Source organism: Brugia malayi (genome assembly GCF_000002995.4).
Source record: "Brugia malayi strain FR3 genome assembly, contig: Bm_v4_Chr3_scaffold_001, whole genome shotgun sequence".
NCBI classification, from domain to species: domain Eukaryota; kingdom Metazoa; phylum Nematoda; class Chromadorea; order Rhabditida; family Onchocercidae; genus Brugia; species Brugia malayi.
The window spans coordinates 7055173-7074093 of NW_025062477.1; the positions used below are offsets into that span (position 1 = coordinate 7055173).

Here is an 18921-nt window from a genome sequence, read left to right on the forward strand (position 1 = left end):
AAGCATAAACTTGTTTGAACTTTTTGTTAGAGACAAACAATACATGAACTAGACAAGTGAAAGAACTAAAGCAGCATAAACCAGCTGAAAAGGTGAATAGCAAAGCATGCAGAGATTAACAATAACAATAAAAATAAATAATAAATATCCACATCATGACATCTTCAAATACCTGAACTCCGACTTGCTCTTCGATCAGACTGAATCGTTCACTGAGTGACTGAAGTAATCGTTGCCAGGATTGATCTAGGTTTTGTGTGCTTAGCTCTGTAGGAATATGCAAATGTTCGGTACATTCAAAAAGCTGATGAAGTTCAGCGTAATGATCTGCTAAACGCTGTTTTTCACGTGCTTTTGGTGACAAATCTTCAGATTTGAATCGTTCCAGGTCATGTTCTAATCGGCGTAACTCTACCAGATTTGTTGGCAATTGACGATCATCCATGAGACGGATAGCTCGCTCTACCCAGTGTAACCATTCCGCCGCTTCACGTTCATATTCATACATCACATCCTCATACTGAACATGGCAACAATTATCATCTTAGTTAGTTGGCGACATCAAACTACCCAGAGCAATAGATTAAAGTACGTGCAAAAAAAAAAAAACAATAAATGTGTTGTACAATTTTAGAAATTAAGAAGTTGTAATCCAACTATGTTTCATGTAAACTACTTTGAAGCTCCAACTGATCTCATTCCGGAATTTCGGCAAATCATTTCTGGCTAAAAGCAAAAAAAATTGACTATTTTCTCAAAACAAATAATTATTCCTCTTATAAGAGGAATAATTATATGTTTTTTGTAAGAAGTTCCACAATTCTTCATTGATATCCCGCATAATCATCTAATTTTAGTGACGTTGAGTGAAATTAATTGCAAGTCAATTCCCTATGATATGACTTTAAATAATTCGTACACTCAAATCGAATCAGAATTTTAGGATTTACAGTTTAATTCGCAGAATCTAAAAATGTTTTTATAAAAAACACAAAAAGACACCAGTCATACAAAATCTGTACTCATCCTGAAAGAAGGTCTTAGAGGAACAGTGGAAGATATAAAACATTGTCAGTGCACAACTGATGGTTCAAAAAATAGAAGCAAATAGAATGTATAGGCATCATCCATCCTTTACAGTATCCATAAATTAAACAATATTAAACAGTTTTGAAATTTATAAGGAAAACAAACGAAAACTTTAAAACCTTAAAAGTTTTTTACTTTTTTACTAGCAAATTGTTTGAAAATATCTTTGGCAATTTAATACCAACATACTAGCAGCTTATACTGAAAGTAATTAATTCAGCTTCTGTTGGTTAATACTTTAATTAGTAGATCAAATTTGTATAAATTTTGTTTAGTAAATTGACTTCTGTACCACATACTGCAGTGCAAGATGTAAATTAGTAATCCAAATTAACTTTCAGTAAATTGTTACAGTTAGTCAAACTACTAAAAATGATGAAAGAGATAATTCTCCTTTGCAAAAAGCTATTTAGCTTGAGTCCCTTGCAACATACATACCAAAATTATCAAAAACAAAAGTTTTAGAGATCCAACTAATTATTCAAAGACCGTTTCGTCTTCCGACTGCCAATTTAAATTGCATCTCAGATGCTTATTATTAAATATTATTTATATATAGCTATTATTTTTCAACCTTTTAATTCGTAACAAATGCCACATAAGTGAAACAGCTTGGTACTAGAATTGTAAATATTTCCATCTAATAACAAATCTAAAGAACCTGAAGGGATTCTAAAAATATTTCATTTTGGTGATAAGACATCAAAATTGAGATCTCCTCTCCGAAACATATAATTAAAGTAAAATATTGAAAATCATTCGCAAGTAATAAGGCTTTACTGTTATAAAAACTGAAAATGTCCCAAATCAAAAAAGAAGACACAACAGTGACTGCTTATTATTAATGTTTAAACTTATTAATGCCTAAAACGTAGGATGGAGGTTAGCCTACAATTATATCAATTCCAAAAAAAATTAATGTTATTCTATCACACCAAATGTTTTCTTGAAGATACACTTTTATATAAATTGTGTTAAAAATAAAGAAAAGTTTGTAGCACTCTTTGTTAACTAAATTTAAAATTTTTAACTTAAAAGCACAGTTAAGAAGAATGCCTCCTCTATTCTTAACCTTTTTAAGGATAATAAATCACTCTGTCGAGAATGATAGTCAAACAACCTCTAACGTTATAAATAAAGAAGATAAAACTGACTCTGCTCAATTCACTAGTATGTGGCAAAGCGTTGTATAGGGAAGAGACATAGGTGATGATACTCTTCTCATCCGGCACATCCACATCAACATCTTCTGCATCCAGCAGTCTGGATACACCGAATTCACTTTCAGCTGCTGCGAATGCATTGTTCAAACGATCGCGAGCTGATACACCTTCGCCAATTATCTGAAATTATCAACTGTTTGACGACACAATTTTTTACATAAGCTTTACAAGTTACAAGTAACACATCAGAAATAATGTTTCTTAGCTACAATTGAGATTATCCGGTTATTATTCCAATGGATGATCGGACGGGAGGATACAGGAAGATATCATCTATCAGTTATAAGCCAACATGTTACTTTCCCTAATTTCTCTTATTTAAATATACGCATTGTGTATCAGCAACGGAGGTCATTTTAACCTCAGTATCAGATCTGGATAGTAGAAAGAGGTTATTATTCAATCATGAAAAACAACAACATACTTTACTCCATTGTATAAGATTTGGTCGATAACGATGAAGGATGGCATTAAAGGCTAAACCATCTCTCCAACTGCTAGTAAAGTTACGGACATTAACGCCTGGGTATCCACGTGTAACATCTTGCGCCCACTGTAATAGAGCATCTCGTGCTGAAGTACCGTCTATGCTGGATAGTACTTCTGACACCTAAAAAAAAGTATACTTTTAGTGGGAAATAAATTGACAGATTATTTTATATGTTTAAGCAAAAGTTCAAAATCTTAGAAATTTCAGTTTTGATATTACGATACCACAAAAGAAACTCGAAAGAACAAAATCCCTTCCAATAATGCTGATACTTCTCGCCTTGAGCCCATCCTCTTAGCCTCTTTTCTCTTTCGTTATTCCTGTTAACCTGTCACTTTCGTAATATTTGCATTTATTTTCAAACATGATTTATTTCTCACTCCCAACAACATAAAGTTTTCTCAATCTGCCGTAAACAGAGTTGCTTACCTTGCAGATCCATTTCTTTTCACATGTTTCATTAATTTCTAAAAACTAACAGTGTCCATAAAAATAATGAAATATTGGGTGAAGAAAAAAAATAAATAAAATGCAGTTAGTGTGGTGAGAGGAACTTTATGAAATGACCGATTTATTTGACAAAAGAAATTACAAAAGGATGAAAAATAAATATCTTCAAACACTGTTTTCAAAGTCCAAAAAAAGCATCAAAAATTCTAAATACTTTCCAAATTAATTTTTGGAAAAATTTTTGGAATATGAATCTCAAGAAAAAAAAAAACGAAAGAGAAAGGTGTTTTTAAGAAAATGTCAGAAACGATACTTAAAGCAAATTAGTATTAGTATATGTTTAGTTATAATAATTATAAAATATGAAGGAAGGAAGAGAAGTTGTTTATTTGTATAAAGTAATATGAAAAAGGTTCATTCATCTGATTACAATAGAGAAATGAACTGAAGTCTATTGCTTTAATTCCCAAAATATGACTTATTGTTTAAACGATGTTTACTTCTTTCGACAAGCTCATGTATTCCTATAATCATATGCATTTGCATTAATAATAATTAATAGTGAACGAGGCTAAATTTAAAAGATAAACGATCTTTACATCAAAGTCTGACATTCATTCTTCATATTGAACTAATAATAATCTCATTAGAAAGAATTAAATTAACTGCACAGTGAACGCCCAGAACGTAGTAATACATGTAACTATAGTTTTCATCAATTCAAATTATACAATGAAGTTTTTTTCAACATCAGAGATATTTATACAGATTTATTTTATATTCATATTTTATTTTTAACGTTAGGTGGAACGTAAAAAGCAGAAATGAAATGGAAGAACCAACTTTGCTTTTCTTAGATTTCCGATTACTGTCTCGTTCGCCGCGTGTTTTCTTAACACGCTGAACTTTACGCTCAAAATGTTCTCGCGCTTCATAGGAAGAACTCTCCGAGAATGCTTGTCCACCAGGCCATGCAGCTTCAATGTGTCCATTTTTATCTATTGGAACAACCTGGCCATTACGTACATCTTCTATCGTGCCAACACCGATACCATAAGATGGTGTTATATTGTAAATAGGAGATGAAGCAGTACCATCAGTTACCGAATAACCATTAACTTTTTCAGTGGTGTTGGCAGTTGATCGAGTTAATTCATGCTTACGTTCCGCCTTCTTGGTATAGGAGCGCAACACTTTATACATTACCCAAATGATACGTGATGTTGCGTAGAATAAGAATAAGCTGAAGATAGAAGAATAGGGAAAAACGATACAAGACAGATAGTTTATATATGACAGGAATGTGCGCCACATATATATATATATATATATGTATGTATAGCACACGTATACACAGCACTCTCTTGTGCACCATAATTACGTAGCAAAGCTATCCCACCAGTAGCGCACAACGGGGAGACTCGAAACTAAAAATGAGAAAAAATGACTGGTGCGGTAAACAGTGTGCCCAAGTATGATTTCAACTAAATGCTGCAATTCTGATGCAGTCAAATACTACTGTTACTATTATTACTACAGAAAGGAATAGTAATATGGGGCGCAAAAAGTAGAACAGTTAAGGACGGTGCCTGTGCTTATTGCAAGCAGCTCCTCTATAGTGCCACAACAAACGCCATGTATTTCAATATCAACTCCATTGGTGATCTCTTAAATTGGAGTCCGCCTCTATTCAGGTTTTACCACTACCGGTGCCCTGAATGTAACAGATCTTCCTTCTATGAACTTTCCTTCCCTTGTTACTGTCCAATTACAAAGTATTCCTCCTGCAGCACCACAATTTCCTTCGTTCCCCGAAATATCTCCTCCCACTACACAGTACACCTCATAAGTGTATGTATATAATATGTACACATATATATATATATATATATACATATAGCAGTATATTGTATGCAGCGTTTTGAAGGCTATGAACGAGAACCGTTTTTGAGAAGAATGGGAAAAGGGAGAAGGAGCCTTTCACCTTCAAATCTATCGCAAAGAAATGAATCCAAGCATGAAATAGACCGATCAACCTTTTTAACATTGCTGCAATTCTTCACTAATAACTGCTACAGATCTCTCTTCACTGTTCATATAACCATAGAAATAATTCTAGATTCTAATATCGGGAAAGATTCCTAGTTGAGAGACTCTATTCTGATTATAGCATTCCTTAAGCACTACTGAAATGAGCAAGTGGTACAGTTTTCAAATAACAGTCTATTTACAAAACTGCTGAACGAAACATTCTTGCTAAACTTCTCTGCTCCACTAAGTTCTCTCGTTGGTGCAGTCTTTAATTACTCCTGTTCATCTCCAATTCTAAATTTTAAACATCGCGTTTAAACAGTAATGAGCAGAACAGTCAGATTATGTATATGTAAACAATTTAGTTCCAACGAAAGAGTGCAAAGTAACCCTATTTCACATAATAGCTGAATCATCCATCAATAACTATTTATTCACCACTTCCATCCGATTCTCGGTCATTTTTCATGTTATGCATTCTGAACACTCCTGTATTGTGGTATTGTGCAAGTGGTCTAGTAGCAGTCAATCTGCATCTCTGCTGCACAAAGGCTTGACGACGAATTCGAGAACTGGTTCTCTTCGCTATTCACATATGTTTTATCTATCTTATTTCTCAATAAACTTTTTTTTTCTTAAATGAAAAAGAATTTTGGAAAGAGTGAATTACTTCTCTTTCAAGTACACGATATATATATATATATACTAGAATTGAGCATTCACGTATATCGATCACAATTTCTACTGATCAGCACATGCTTTGGTGATTCATGAATCACATTTAAGTTTGAAAATTAATAAAAATCAAGACAAGTCCGCTTAAAATTCTATTTTTATCATGAATAAGTATTATAAAAACTTCAGAAGCAGAATAAACACGTTTTCTAAGCAATCATAACTGGTCGTTAAAAACATAAGACCAGCACAAGAAGAAAATTCATTGGACTGACTAAGAAAAAACTGCATTGTTCCTTCCTCCATTTATTTCCAATGCAATAAATCTAGTATGTATTTTACTGCAGATGAAAATGTTGAAATGAATATTAAAATACTATTAGATCACAGTTCTATTTTCCAATCTTATATATTTTAATTCTTTTCCATCATCTAAGAAAAGCATGTCCAGACTAAACACTGACTAGAGAAAAGTTACAAAATTCTGTAGAATAATTTATTCTACAGTTTTTCAGATCCTCATTCACTTTGTTCAACGGAATTTCATAAATTTACATTTCCCAAATTCAAAGACAAATTGGTGAGCTTAATAAAACCGCCCCCTCAACTTGTGGCAAAGTTCAAGGCTTTTATTTTAGAAGGCACCACTCAGTCTCTAAGAAAATAAATTTTTTGTAGAGCGAGAAACAGCTTCAAACGATCTGACTGAAATTCACTAAAAATAAAGCGGATGATTTGAGAAGCGGCTGTTTAAACTTAAGTGATTGAGAAAAGAAAATTTTTAAAAAGTAGAGAAATGGGAAACAAAAAATCAACTGAGATCGAGAACAGACTAATCTTTAAAATGACTCATAAACAAACCCTATAAAAGTTACAGTAAATGTTTTTGATAAAATCAATTTTGAAAAAACATCAAGCTTATATGCAGCTATTACTGCGCTAACTTTAAATTTTGAGTCTTCAATGTTTTCTGTTCTTGTAGAGAGCAAAATGAAAACAGTCTATTCAAGAAAATGTAATGAAAACTTTTACAAGAGGAAGGAGCATGAAAATAAGATACCGCTAAACTTATAAGAATATCTAAAAAGTTTAAATCACTACGTCCAACTGTTTTATCCTTTCAATAAAATATTTCATCATAATTTAAAAGAGTAGGTGAAATGAAGTTATAGCACACCTGACAACCAGAAACTTCGCGTTGACGTTGCTTGATTACAGAAACTTGGAAGTTTAAAATAATCGTCCAGATAAGTCCTAAAGTCAACTTCGGACTTCCCTCCACAATATCTTCTGGTCGAATATTGACGGTTTTTATCTGGAATTAAAAATTATTAAATTTTAAATTTATTGTAAACTTTAAATTGAACGGAATCAACTTAGGCAGTTAATTTTTTATAAAAGATATGAGTTTCCAATAAAGCTTGATATATAAGAGTCGCTCTTTACAATATGTTATGATTTTCCAAAGTAAAAATTAACTGATGGGGCTGAAATCCAAATTTAAAACTAACACTTTTCTTTTTCAAAAAATCCAGGCAATATTGAACATTTTGTATCCTATGAAAGCGTGTAAACCCATTTTCGCGAGACTAAAAAAACTAAAATTAAAACTGAAATTTGAATGATTGAAACAATCATTCCAACAATTACTCATGCTGCCCGTCTTATTGGATTATGCAAGCAAGGTATAGTAAATAGGAAATTAGAGTTGCAATGAATTTTAAACTAGTCCAAAAATTCTTCGAAACTCATTTACTGGACAGTTTACTTCATAACATAGTAGTGATTTATAATTCAACAATCGCTGTATGAGATCGAAGATGAATAGAATGCTTCCTATTGACTTATGCATTTATTTATTTAAAGCTGTTTTTCATCTGAAATTTAATATTTCTTCAAGGGTTTTCTTTTCTCAGATATGAAATCTACAGACAATACAAGGAATTTTTCAACGGAATGATTTATGATTAATTAGTTGTGCTCTCTTGTGAAGGAATTCCAATCATACAGAAGGTATAGAAGCTGTTATGAACTTTTGTAGCACTTCAGTATAAGAACAGGTTACTGGTTAATTTATGGAGCACAAAAAGTGATTGACTGATTAATTAATTTTTCTTTTCGAAAACAGAAAGTTTTGTTTTCTAAAGAAACAAGCTTTCTGTGCTGCCAAATAATGCGTTCAAAAGATGAGTCATCGAAAGTGGGGACGAAAATGAGGAAAGTTTAGTTCGCGATGAATATGTTGACAAATGAAGAATCATAAAGTAGGAGTTTAATTAAAATAAAAATTTTTGTGGTAGTGAGCTAAATTATTATCAAATTGTTATCAAAATGGTTTGTTATCAAAATTAGTAAGAAAAGAAACGGTATTAGTTTACTGATAATATGTGAACAGCTTTCTATAGCAGCTATTAATTACGTAAATGTAATGTTCAAACTATTCTCAGCTTTATGGTTAGTTTGAAAACTTATTTTTTTTTATCTTTTAAAACGACCACTGACAACAGTGTCGGAAAGCGATCAATAAAAATATTAGGACTTTCAGAAAAACGAAGACTCAAACATACCCCCTCCCCTCTTCCCTAGAACCAATGACGACTTTACTTTTGGTGTAGTTAAATGGTAAGATCTAGAAGAAAAAAACTGACATCATTGATACAAAAATGTAAAAGAAGTACTGGAAAATTAACTTGGAATAGAATTTTTATACAATATTGTTTAAAGAAATTCATATAAAAAATGCAAAAGTGCGTTGAAATGCGGTTCGACCTCTATTACTGTATGAGTAATAGTAAATAAAAAAGAAATGTACAGATTTAGTCCTAATAGAAACCCTAACAAAGTTATTATGATGAATGTGCATACCAGCTTCTCAGCGGAAAGTGCCTCCAGCAATGCAATGAGATTGTATCCATCGGTGAGATCAACAAAGAGATCTTCCACATGTAGACCAGTCTGCAGAAAAAAAGTTTCTCTTAAAAAACAAATTGAGTAATTGAATGTTTTCTTCTAAAAGATGGCAAATCCAATAACAGAATAGAAAAATGCTTTTGAAATACTTCACTTTTCCAGAAAAATTCGTATCAAACTATAGCTGCGAAATACTTTTTTCATAATTTTATGTGCAGCGTGTTCCAGAAATTTGCTCCTATTCTTCCCGAATAATAAACAAAAGCATTTGAAAAGAAAGAAATGATCATAATGACGTTAACGTTACATTACAGACATGTATAATAAGAAAATACCATGGGACGAGAAGCCAATCATTTAATATTTGCTTTTATAAAGGTCATGCGAAACATTTGCTTGATAAAGGTCATGTGAAAGAAATTACATTGGACATTGAGTTTTTTAACACCTATCCATCATTTTAACATATTTTTGCTGCGGCCAAGTGCACTTTTTTTGTTGGGATTCTTACAACTGCTATATTTCATTAACTGCATGTATTCTCCATGTATAGTACTTTAGTACCCGACTTTCGCTATTTCAAAGAAGTTTTCTAGTAGAACGATAAAATGAATATTTGCACAACACTGCAGGTGTAGTATCTATTTATATTTACATTCATCAACCACTAAATTCTTTCTAAATTTCTAAATCATCGGACAATTGAAAGACAGATTAATAGGACAATTGAAAGACAGATAATAATAAGTGATAATAATAAATGCAATAAGAGTATTTAATACAATCCATAATTCACTAATAAAGATTCAGTATTTCCAGAAGTGTACCTGAAATAGATCTATTTACTTTTCGAAGTCGAAGTCGCCAATTTCCTCAACAAAACTTGTATCTAGTAATGAATAAAAACGGCAAAAATATGTGTAATTTTTTGGAAAACTGCATGCTATCTTTCTGAATGCCATTATATACAGAAAACTTCTTCCTTCAGAGCTATTAATTACAAAGCCATACATTCACACTGAATGATTTTGCATCACGCTGCTTAAAAATGAAAAAAAAATCTTTTTTTGACTAGTTTTCTTGAGAAACAGAAAGAAGAGGAAAAAGAAAGAAATAAGAATGCGCCAAATATTTATTTCAATTATTTCCGTTGGTCTTACTATCGTCTCCAAAATTCAAAATTAAAAAATTCAAGAAGGCTTCAGATGTTTAAAGCTCAATGCTAAAGGAAATAAATTAAACAACATAACAAATTGACCTTGCCAAGATGTTTATTCACCCATTTTGTGAATGTTTTCTTTTGAATCGCGTCTCGTTCATCTGAAAAAACGGACATCTTCAGATCATCTTATTAAAAAGTTAGCAATTATAAAATTAAAACGTCAGAACTGATAAGACAATAAACTTTTCGATTAGATTTTTTCTTATTACTGAAGTCATACCATAAAATATCAAGGATAACTTAAGTTTGACAGTCACTGAATAAATGAATAACTTGTACTTTCAGCAAAATATGTTGATCATTTTAAACAATTCTATCATAAGAAAATATTCAGGAAAATTTCATTTCTATCACATAAGAAAATATCCAGAAAATTTTCAAGGAATTGATGTGAAACTGAATTTTTCATAAAAATATTGTATAGATTTGTGCAATATCTTGGTCAACAATAGCACAGAGGCTAAAAATGGTCAAGTAATCAATGCAATATCTTATACCACTTCTGGGATAAATGCTCCTCACAATATCCAACACAAGGATCCATATAAAATTTGTTTACCAAAAGCTTCAATGTTTACCTCTACAAAAATTTCAGCCACATATGAATATTTTCAAAAAAAAAAATGTACATAAAAGTTTTGTGCTAGTTGTGACTTTGAGCCGAAAAATGATTCAAATTTTTTAACAAAAAGAGTAATTCGATATATAGTTATGTCTAAATTAAGAAAGTAGTAACAAAAAATAATATAAAAAAGTACAGTATATGTCCATGACTTATTTAGAATGATGAATGATGATGCGAGATGATATGAAAGTAGGATATGAAAAGTTCGTGGAAAGTGATAAGGTTATGTCTCACAATGATGTCAGGATTAAGCTATTTGAACAACCAATATCAATCTAATTGGAGGAGTAAACAAGAGGTAAGAAGGTTGTCTGGGACCAAGCTTTCTTTTGAATTACCAAAAGTAGATGTGTTCAATCTTAGAAAATGTGAAACACATGATATATGCATTATTACCAAAGTTTTAAGACAGTACAAAAGACAATTACGTTTCCTTATGATAGAAAAGAATCCTGAAGTTAAATCAATCATTATAATAAACAGTTAACGAGGCATATTTTGCCAGACAGTTTCTTAATCCCATCCCGATTTCAATTACACAGTCCACTCTTCAAAAGTGTAAATAAAACGGATATGACAATATGGCTCACAAGTGAGAAACGTTTATAAAAGGAAAAATATAAATAGATGAAAGAGAAGTAAACTGCATGCGTAAGTATGAAAGAGATGCAGGAAATTGTCGATAAGCTTGCCGGAATTCAAATTTGTCAATAAAGAAAAATCTCACTAAAGTCAACATACTGTCATGCATAATGTGAAAATGGTAAAGCAATAAATTCAACTTTTACTATTTAATGTATTGATAAACTATTTATGACGGGATAATTTAACAACAGAATTATGCCACCTCCGATCATATCACATTCTGTCCTAATACAGTACCGTCAGATCCACTAATCAATTTCACTATCAAAAATCATTTGATATGTAACACACAACTTTATTCGTTAAGCGATAATTTTTACAACAGCTTCTAAGCAGTGTTAGTAGTATAAGCTGCGCTTTAATCTTTTTCACAATGTATCGAATTTTACCGAAAAAAAAATCAAAAGAAAAGAATTTTTCGGTTTTCTTGGAAACATGCGTAAAATACGTGTTCTTCTTATAAGAGATATGGGTGGAATAACGGACTTGAATGAATGAAACAAAGACGACCGACGAGGAATATCCTCTACTGCATGTAATTACATTTAGTGAACGATGATCTTCAGGTATATTTAAAACTGCGAATACTTTTGGCTCGTTTATCAACATATAAACAAGGAAAGAAATGCCCTGAAGTTGACTTCTCCACTAATTCTATCTCAGTGAAGTTACTTGTTATTTATTTACTAAGTTACTTGTTATTTATTTTTTTTCAATTTTTCTCTTTCAGGTCACTTTCAGACTAGTCTAAAAATTAGCCAGTAAAAGTTAGAATTCTCCTCATAGATTGGAACCATATAATAATTCAAGAGCTTTCACTTCTGGACATTTTGAGAGTCACCAATATACGGAAATGTGCAACAAAATATTTGTGTTCCTATGAAGTGATACATAATAACAGAAGACTAACTGTGATCTTTCTACAACAGAGAAGAATAAATTATACCAAAAATCATTAATAATTAACCAGTACCAAATGAAAGTGAAATAATTGCATCAAATTTTATGATTTTAATAGCAGAAGGTACCAATGTACCTAAATATTATCGATGAGAATGATGTTGGCGGGAAAAATTCCGGAATACAAAAGATGAATAGGAACAGAAGAGGTATGAAGAAAGTATGAAGAAAGTGACTATTTCTAGAGAAATTGCTAGAATAATTACTGAAAAAGAATTAGGTAAACTTACCTTTGTATTTTTCCAAATTGTTTTCATAGTGCTCCAAGCATTCAGTTTCATTGGAATCAAAACAATAATAGTCAGATGATGAAACATCCGACGAATAGCCCCGATGTGAGAATGGAGTTGACGAGAGTGACATCCTTGACGGCCGATTTCAGGAATACAATTCAAGAACCCATAACAATATGCTTAGATCATTACAGCACCCATCGGAAACTTTTTTCAGCAAAAGGTCTTGTAGTTGTAGTGCGCTATATCATTGAAAAAAAAACTAAGTTCAACTTGCAAGATCTGAAGAAAGGTACATCGCGAACAAATGATAATTACAAATAATTGACAAGCAATCAAACGATCCTAAAAACTGTATTGTGAACATATTCAGGTTTGAAAAAGTAAATTTAACTATGGTAAGATTAGGATAAGAATGATGGAATAAAAAAAGTTTCGGATAGTAGCACCTGTCACATTTGGACAGTAGCCTTTATTCATCTGAATGAATAAATAGTGGTAATAGATATTTGTGCAAGGCTGCAAAGAGTTCAGTTGATTGCTTGACTGCTTAAATAAAAAGCAATTAGTTGCCAAGTACTATTTAGAATCAGATTTACTGTTATCGATTAAGTAAAAGTAAAAAGTAAAAGTACAGTGTAACTATGGGAACTTGTTTAATAATTGAAAATGTAAGTAAAGATTTCATCTGCGACCGGCAATGAAGTAGTTTGTTGTAAAGAGATAAAGTGAGACAAGGTAAATCAGAAATTAATGAAGGTTAAAACAAATGAACATAGTGATTAGAGAGAGTAAAAGAGCAAGGAAGCGCATCAGGTCACACAAGAAGTGGTCGAAAGATACCACTGATAAATGTATCAAAGGTTGCTAACACACGACTGGAGAAGTACCGGATCCGTAGCCGGACTCACTGACATGGAGGGAGAACATTATGAGAGTGAGTGAGTGAAGAGAAAGGGATGGGATCAGTGTTTGAAAATTGCAGTCCTTTTGAATGTACACAACAAACTGGACATAGACCGATCTTCCGGCTATCATAGCTCGAGGTGAAGGTATGTGACAACATAACATTCGGGAGAGGAGAATGGAGTTAGAGAGATAGAAAGAGTGTAGGAATTTGCATATGAGAGAGAAGTGAGACAGAAGGAAGGACACAGTGATGTACAAAAAAGTGTAAGGTGAAGTGGCTGAGTTTGAAAAGCATTTGGCCCATCTGCTCCTTTCCTTGTCATTCCGTCCTTAATCGATAGATGAGGACTGCTTGGTTGAATCATTCCTTCCAGTCCATATCATCATCACCTTATATTTCCTACCTGGCTAATATATTATCATAACTGTTAAGCTTAGAAATGCAGATAAGGTTGGGACAAAACTAATGTCTTCCTTACTGTCTCTCATTTCCGTTTAAATGTGGATCGTTAAAAATTAACAGACGTTCATTTAACATTTTATCATAATTAATTTTCTATAACATAAGCTCTCCAATATCGCATTACATTCTGAGAGTTTCCTGATGCGATAACAGAAGGTTGAGAGTGCTGTAGTAATGATGGCCCATACTGTTCGAGAATTCTCCTTGTTCTCAAGAAATAAATGTGCAATGTTCAGAAGTCACAATTATCCGTGCAATCAGATGTGGGAGAAATGATCAAATTTATATGTCCTACTTTGTCTCCATGCAAGCTGATACAGCCAAGTGAGAAATAATTCAGGAATGCATTGCTGATCAATGAATGGGGGAATAATTCCGGCATAACGTTCTCGTTAGCTATTTAAAAGCGCGCATCAGCACAAAAAATGATAAATGAGGTGGTAACGCCTTTTGATTGTTTGCAAATTTGTGATCATCGGTTTGTCATGCATCCGTGCATCACACCCTCTACTGGAATCATTACTGACACACACACAGACAGACACACGACATATACAACACAAGCATGCACACATTCGTGAACTATACCAAACAGATGCAGCTGTTTTCGCTTCCTGCAATCTAAACTAAAACAGCAAGCTTTTGCATCGATAAGCTTTTGCATTCTCGTAGCTAATGTAAAGGGCGTGTAGTCGTAAATCTACGCAGAACTTCTAAACAAGCAGTAAACATAATAATGTTGCAGTCAGTTTTATACAATATCACACTTTCTTCTGGGCCCATCAATATCAAATAGCATTAGGCCAGATGAAAATCTTGGCTCTTCCCTGTAAATCGAAAAAAGCAATAATAGATGATCATGGAAAGAAGTTTTACAGCAGTATCCAGCTAAGAGAATACAGTACATCAGAGGAAGCGTTCACAAAAGTGGCCATAGAAAGAAAAAAGGAGGTGGTCGGTGATTTGAAGGAAGCAATGATTAAGAAAGACAAAACTCTTATCAGTTTTCTTATCGGAAGAAGGGACACATATGTTTCACGGAACATATGTGTCCATGTCGATATCATTGTATCACTTCCACATTTCTGCATAATATCAAACTTTTGAGGTTTACTTATTGCTTTAAGACTGAGGAATGCTGTTGAAACATAAATTAATTAAATAGAAGTTAATTGGATTTTAGGCGCATTAATAAGAAGGGATCTTGAAACAGATGGATAGATACGATATGTAACCAGACTCGATCGGCAAGCCTTAAAGAAATAATTCGATTGGTTCAAGAAATAGTGATGAAATTATCTAGATAACTTCGGGACCAATAAATATGGAAGCAATTGGAGAACACGGCACTTTGTCACTGAATTAAGATATATTTTTTTTTTTTTTTTTTGATTACGGTTTGTTTTGATCTCTGCAACTGTAAAATTTGCTAAAAATGTTTAACTCTGGAATTATTTAGTCTTCAAAGGTTTTCTCATTTCATAATTTCACCTTTTTCAGTTATTCATTTAATTTTTCTTCATATCTAAAATTTCACCAATAAATTAAATACTAATTAGGAATAATGCGCAATGAAGCGCATGCTATTTTGCGAGACTTTATTAAACGTTCCCGTTTTAATTCCAGACGGTTTAATTGTTTGTAATGATTTTGACCATTTGAAAAAAAATAGTAATAATAAAGATAATTGATTTGTAAAGCACTTAGGAGTAATATGTTTCGATATCATAAAGAAACAGTGTTTATTAGACGGAAAAATCTTTGCCTTTCTGTTCCCAAGGTTCTCAAAAATTTTTAACATTCTATTGTATTTTGATTTTTATGGGCTTTTATCACTATTTTAATAGACGAACAACAGATTTTCTGAAGAATTCATTCGATTGAAGATGGTTAAACTTTATTTGATAATAAAATGTAAAAGGTTTTTCCGTTAAGAAACCACTAAGGATATTGACTTCACATCTTTTGTTTCATTATTTGATTCTGACCGATTTCGAAATGAATTTTCATTTCAGATTTTTTCACATATAAATGGCTCATGAATTTCTTTAAAAATGGCAAAAACTCATGACGACATGACGATGTGTCACCTAATAGAAAGACTTTGATCAAATTCAACATCACTTTTGATTTCAAAATTGAAATGTTGAAATATTAGTGATGAGAAGCATTCAAGTGAAAATTGATTAGGATCTTGGTCTTGTTAAAAGAAGCGAAAGAATATTTTTCTCCTAACAGCATTAAGTATATTAAAATGATTAAAAGAAGTGACTCCGATCAATTCTAAGATCTCGGGCGCTAAATGTCTCAGATGTAGTAGAGACTTGGACGAAATATATTAGTGCTAACAATATCTCCAATCTCGACTCATGCTACATTAGAAGTTATCTCAGTGATTTTCTTCATTCTCGGAAGTATGACCGGAAAAGTAAGTCGATTCAAATGATTAAAAATTGTTACATACATATATTAAAATATTAAAACGTTACAGAAGACAATTATTTTAAGGAAGAAAAATGAGGAAGGTAAACGGAATACTAGGAAAAATTACATGAACAAATGGTGCGAGAGAGCAGCAAAATAATTTTCTCTGATGAGATGAAAGATAATGATGGCATCACTGTCAAGGTCGGATTATTCAAATTATATCAGAGAGTGCTGCTGAAAATGATAGTTTGATTTCTTTCAAAGAACTCATGAAAGAGGATACTTTTTAAAAACGCTTTTGTGAAGGAAGCGACGGAAAATGTAACTCTAGAAGCGGTGGAAATAAATATGACAGCAAGTGATAAATATCATTAAAAGTGGTATGAAAGAAGAAATCAAATCAACTGAAGTCTTTCTCGTGATTTAAAAACTGATTTTGCTTAATTATGCGCAATATTGCTCATTTAGCAAAAATATTTGAAAAAGAATTAGAATCACTGAGAAGACAGCCATTAGATGTTTGAGAAAACCATCCAGAAAAAGATTCACGATTACCTCTATCATTCCAACAAGTGGAATTTATAACTTTTTCATCTCGTTAACAAATTTTTATTAAATTAATGATTATATTTATTTAAAATTAGAATCTAAAATTAGAGTAAAACAAAAATATGTTGTAGAAGAAATGGAATCGATCTGAAGCAGATCGGATACTCCATTACATCGCAACATATTATTAATTATCACTCTGTTACACAAAGTATTATTACTGCAAGGTCTCATTATGCTGCAGAAATTCATTTCAACATTATCGCATATAGCACAGCAATCATTTTAATTAATACATATATGGCTAAAATATAATTCTAGAAGCTTATTCATCGATACATGTAACTGCAATAGTCATTTGTTGCTTTTTTCTTTTGTCTCTCAAAAATTTAGAAAAATGTCATAGCTTCTAAAAAAATTCTTTTGACTAAGAATTCCCAAAAGATTGAAAATGTAAATTATAGTAGTTATAATGGAGAAACAGCAAAGACAATATGAGAATTATGAAATAGAAAATTGAAAAATACAGAAATACTTCCCGACTCATGAAATTCAAAGCAAAGAGAAAATTACTGATCAAACTGCATTTTACATTTATTTCATGAATATATCAGGAAATTAAAATACTCCGCTGACTTCCTATGAATTAACCGAATGAACACATTGTACAATTCGACGAAATTGAATCAAATAAAAAATGAATGGGCATTTTCTACTCCATTTTCGAAAAGTTTTTGAAAAAAGAGACAAACCTCCAATTTTTAAGACTAGCCGTTCCGTTCGATCTAATCGAAGGACACTGATCGGCTGATTTCTCATCCATTCCTTCCACTCACTACTACTATGCTCTTCTATCTTATCACTCTTATCGACATCGCCATTACTTTGATGCATTAAACCATCGTTCATTCTTGACAACAACTGTAAGTATCGCTCTTGATCTCGACGATTACTTACCATATTTACGCTGCAATATGATCCAATATGCATATTTTGAAGAATTTTTTTAAAACTGAAATTGGCCTTTATTTAATACATTTCGTAAGCAAATTACCACTTATTTCGAAATAAGAAATAAGCTCATGTTGATCATATTTGAATGAATAAGAGGTAACTTATTTGTATCTGATGATAACATATGAAATTCAACTCAATAACAATCTCTGAGAGAACTAGCTGGGTGAGAATAGATCAAAGGATCAAACCATAATAAAAAAATATGTTAGATCAGAGGGTTCAAACAGTAATGGAAAAGTACATTAGATCAGAGGAATCAAATACAGTGAAAAAATATGAAATAATGCTTGAAGAAGGATGGGAAAAAGAACTCAAAAATTACATAAATTTTATTTCAATTTTATTTTTTATTTCAACTTTATTTCATAACTAATGGACAAAATAAGATTTCATACAACTAAAAACAAAAAATAAAAAGGAAAAGTAAATGTTACTTTTTTCATATTAAATCAGTCTTTTGAAGCAAACGAAATTAGAGAAATGCTTTCAGGTGCTTTAAAAATTCCAAGCTTGAAAACTTGAGAATTTCCTTCTTTTGATTTTCCTTTTGATCATTTAAAAAATATAGAAAAACAAGAAAAAAACAAATTTTAAAGAAAAGTGTACCCCGTAGCAAAATTGGTTAATGGACTGGTAAGAGAAAGTGACTTATTTGAAGTTGAAAGTTTAGTTTTCAGACTTCGTTTGAAAATAAAGAAAAGTAAGCTTTAATTTCGGTATCCTTTTCGACAAATTACACAAGGTAGATATAAGTAAACAAAAGAAAGCTTCTTTTATTATACTTCATCCAATTGTTTTGTAAACTAAGTAGAATAAGAGTGTTCTAGCTTATGGAAATTAATAGAGATATGACATGTCAGCGATGCATTGAAAATTGGTGAGGAGATTAAGTTCCACAATTACATACACATAAGTTTGATGATAAAAGATAACAACAATAAGATGCAATCCTGATACTTGTCGGAAATTATCCGTTATTGTAAAATAGATTACTTTTAATCCG

General features: G+C 31.8%; 1 protein-coding gene across 2 annotated transcripts in view; it reads right to left on the reverse strand.

The window, feature by feature from the left end:
* Bm7639 (Uncharacterized protein) overlaps positions 1–18921 on the reverse strand; it is a gene marked incomplete at both ends in the record, with an annotated part of 39845 nt that overhangs the window by 16887 nt on the left and 4037 nt on the right. The window contains 8 exons of one of the 2 annotated variants that reach the window (XM_043080246.1): positions 173–520; positions 2244–2432; positions 2737–2922; positions 7136–7273; positions 7470–7547; positions 8824–8913; positions 10127–10188; positions 17654–17868. In XM_043080246.1, coding sequence (XP_042936180.1) covers positions 173–520; positions 2244–2432; positions 2737–2922; positions 7136–7273; positions 7470–7547; positions 8824–8913; positions 10127–10188; positions 17654–17868 — 1306 coding nt within the window. The remainder of the gene's footprint in view (positions 1–172; positions 521–2243; positions 2433–2736; positions 2923–7135; positions 7274–7469; positions 7548–8823; positions 8914–10126; positions 10189–17653; positions 17869–18921) is intronic. The other variant, XM_043080247.1, reaches the window with a different exon arrangement.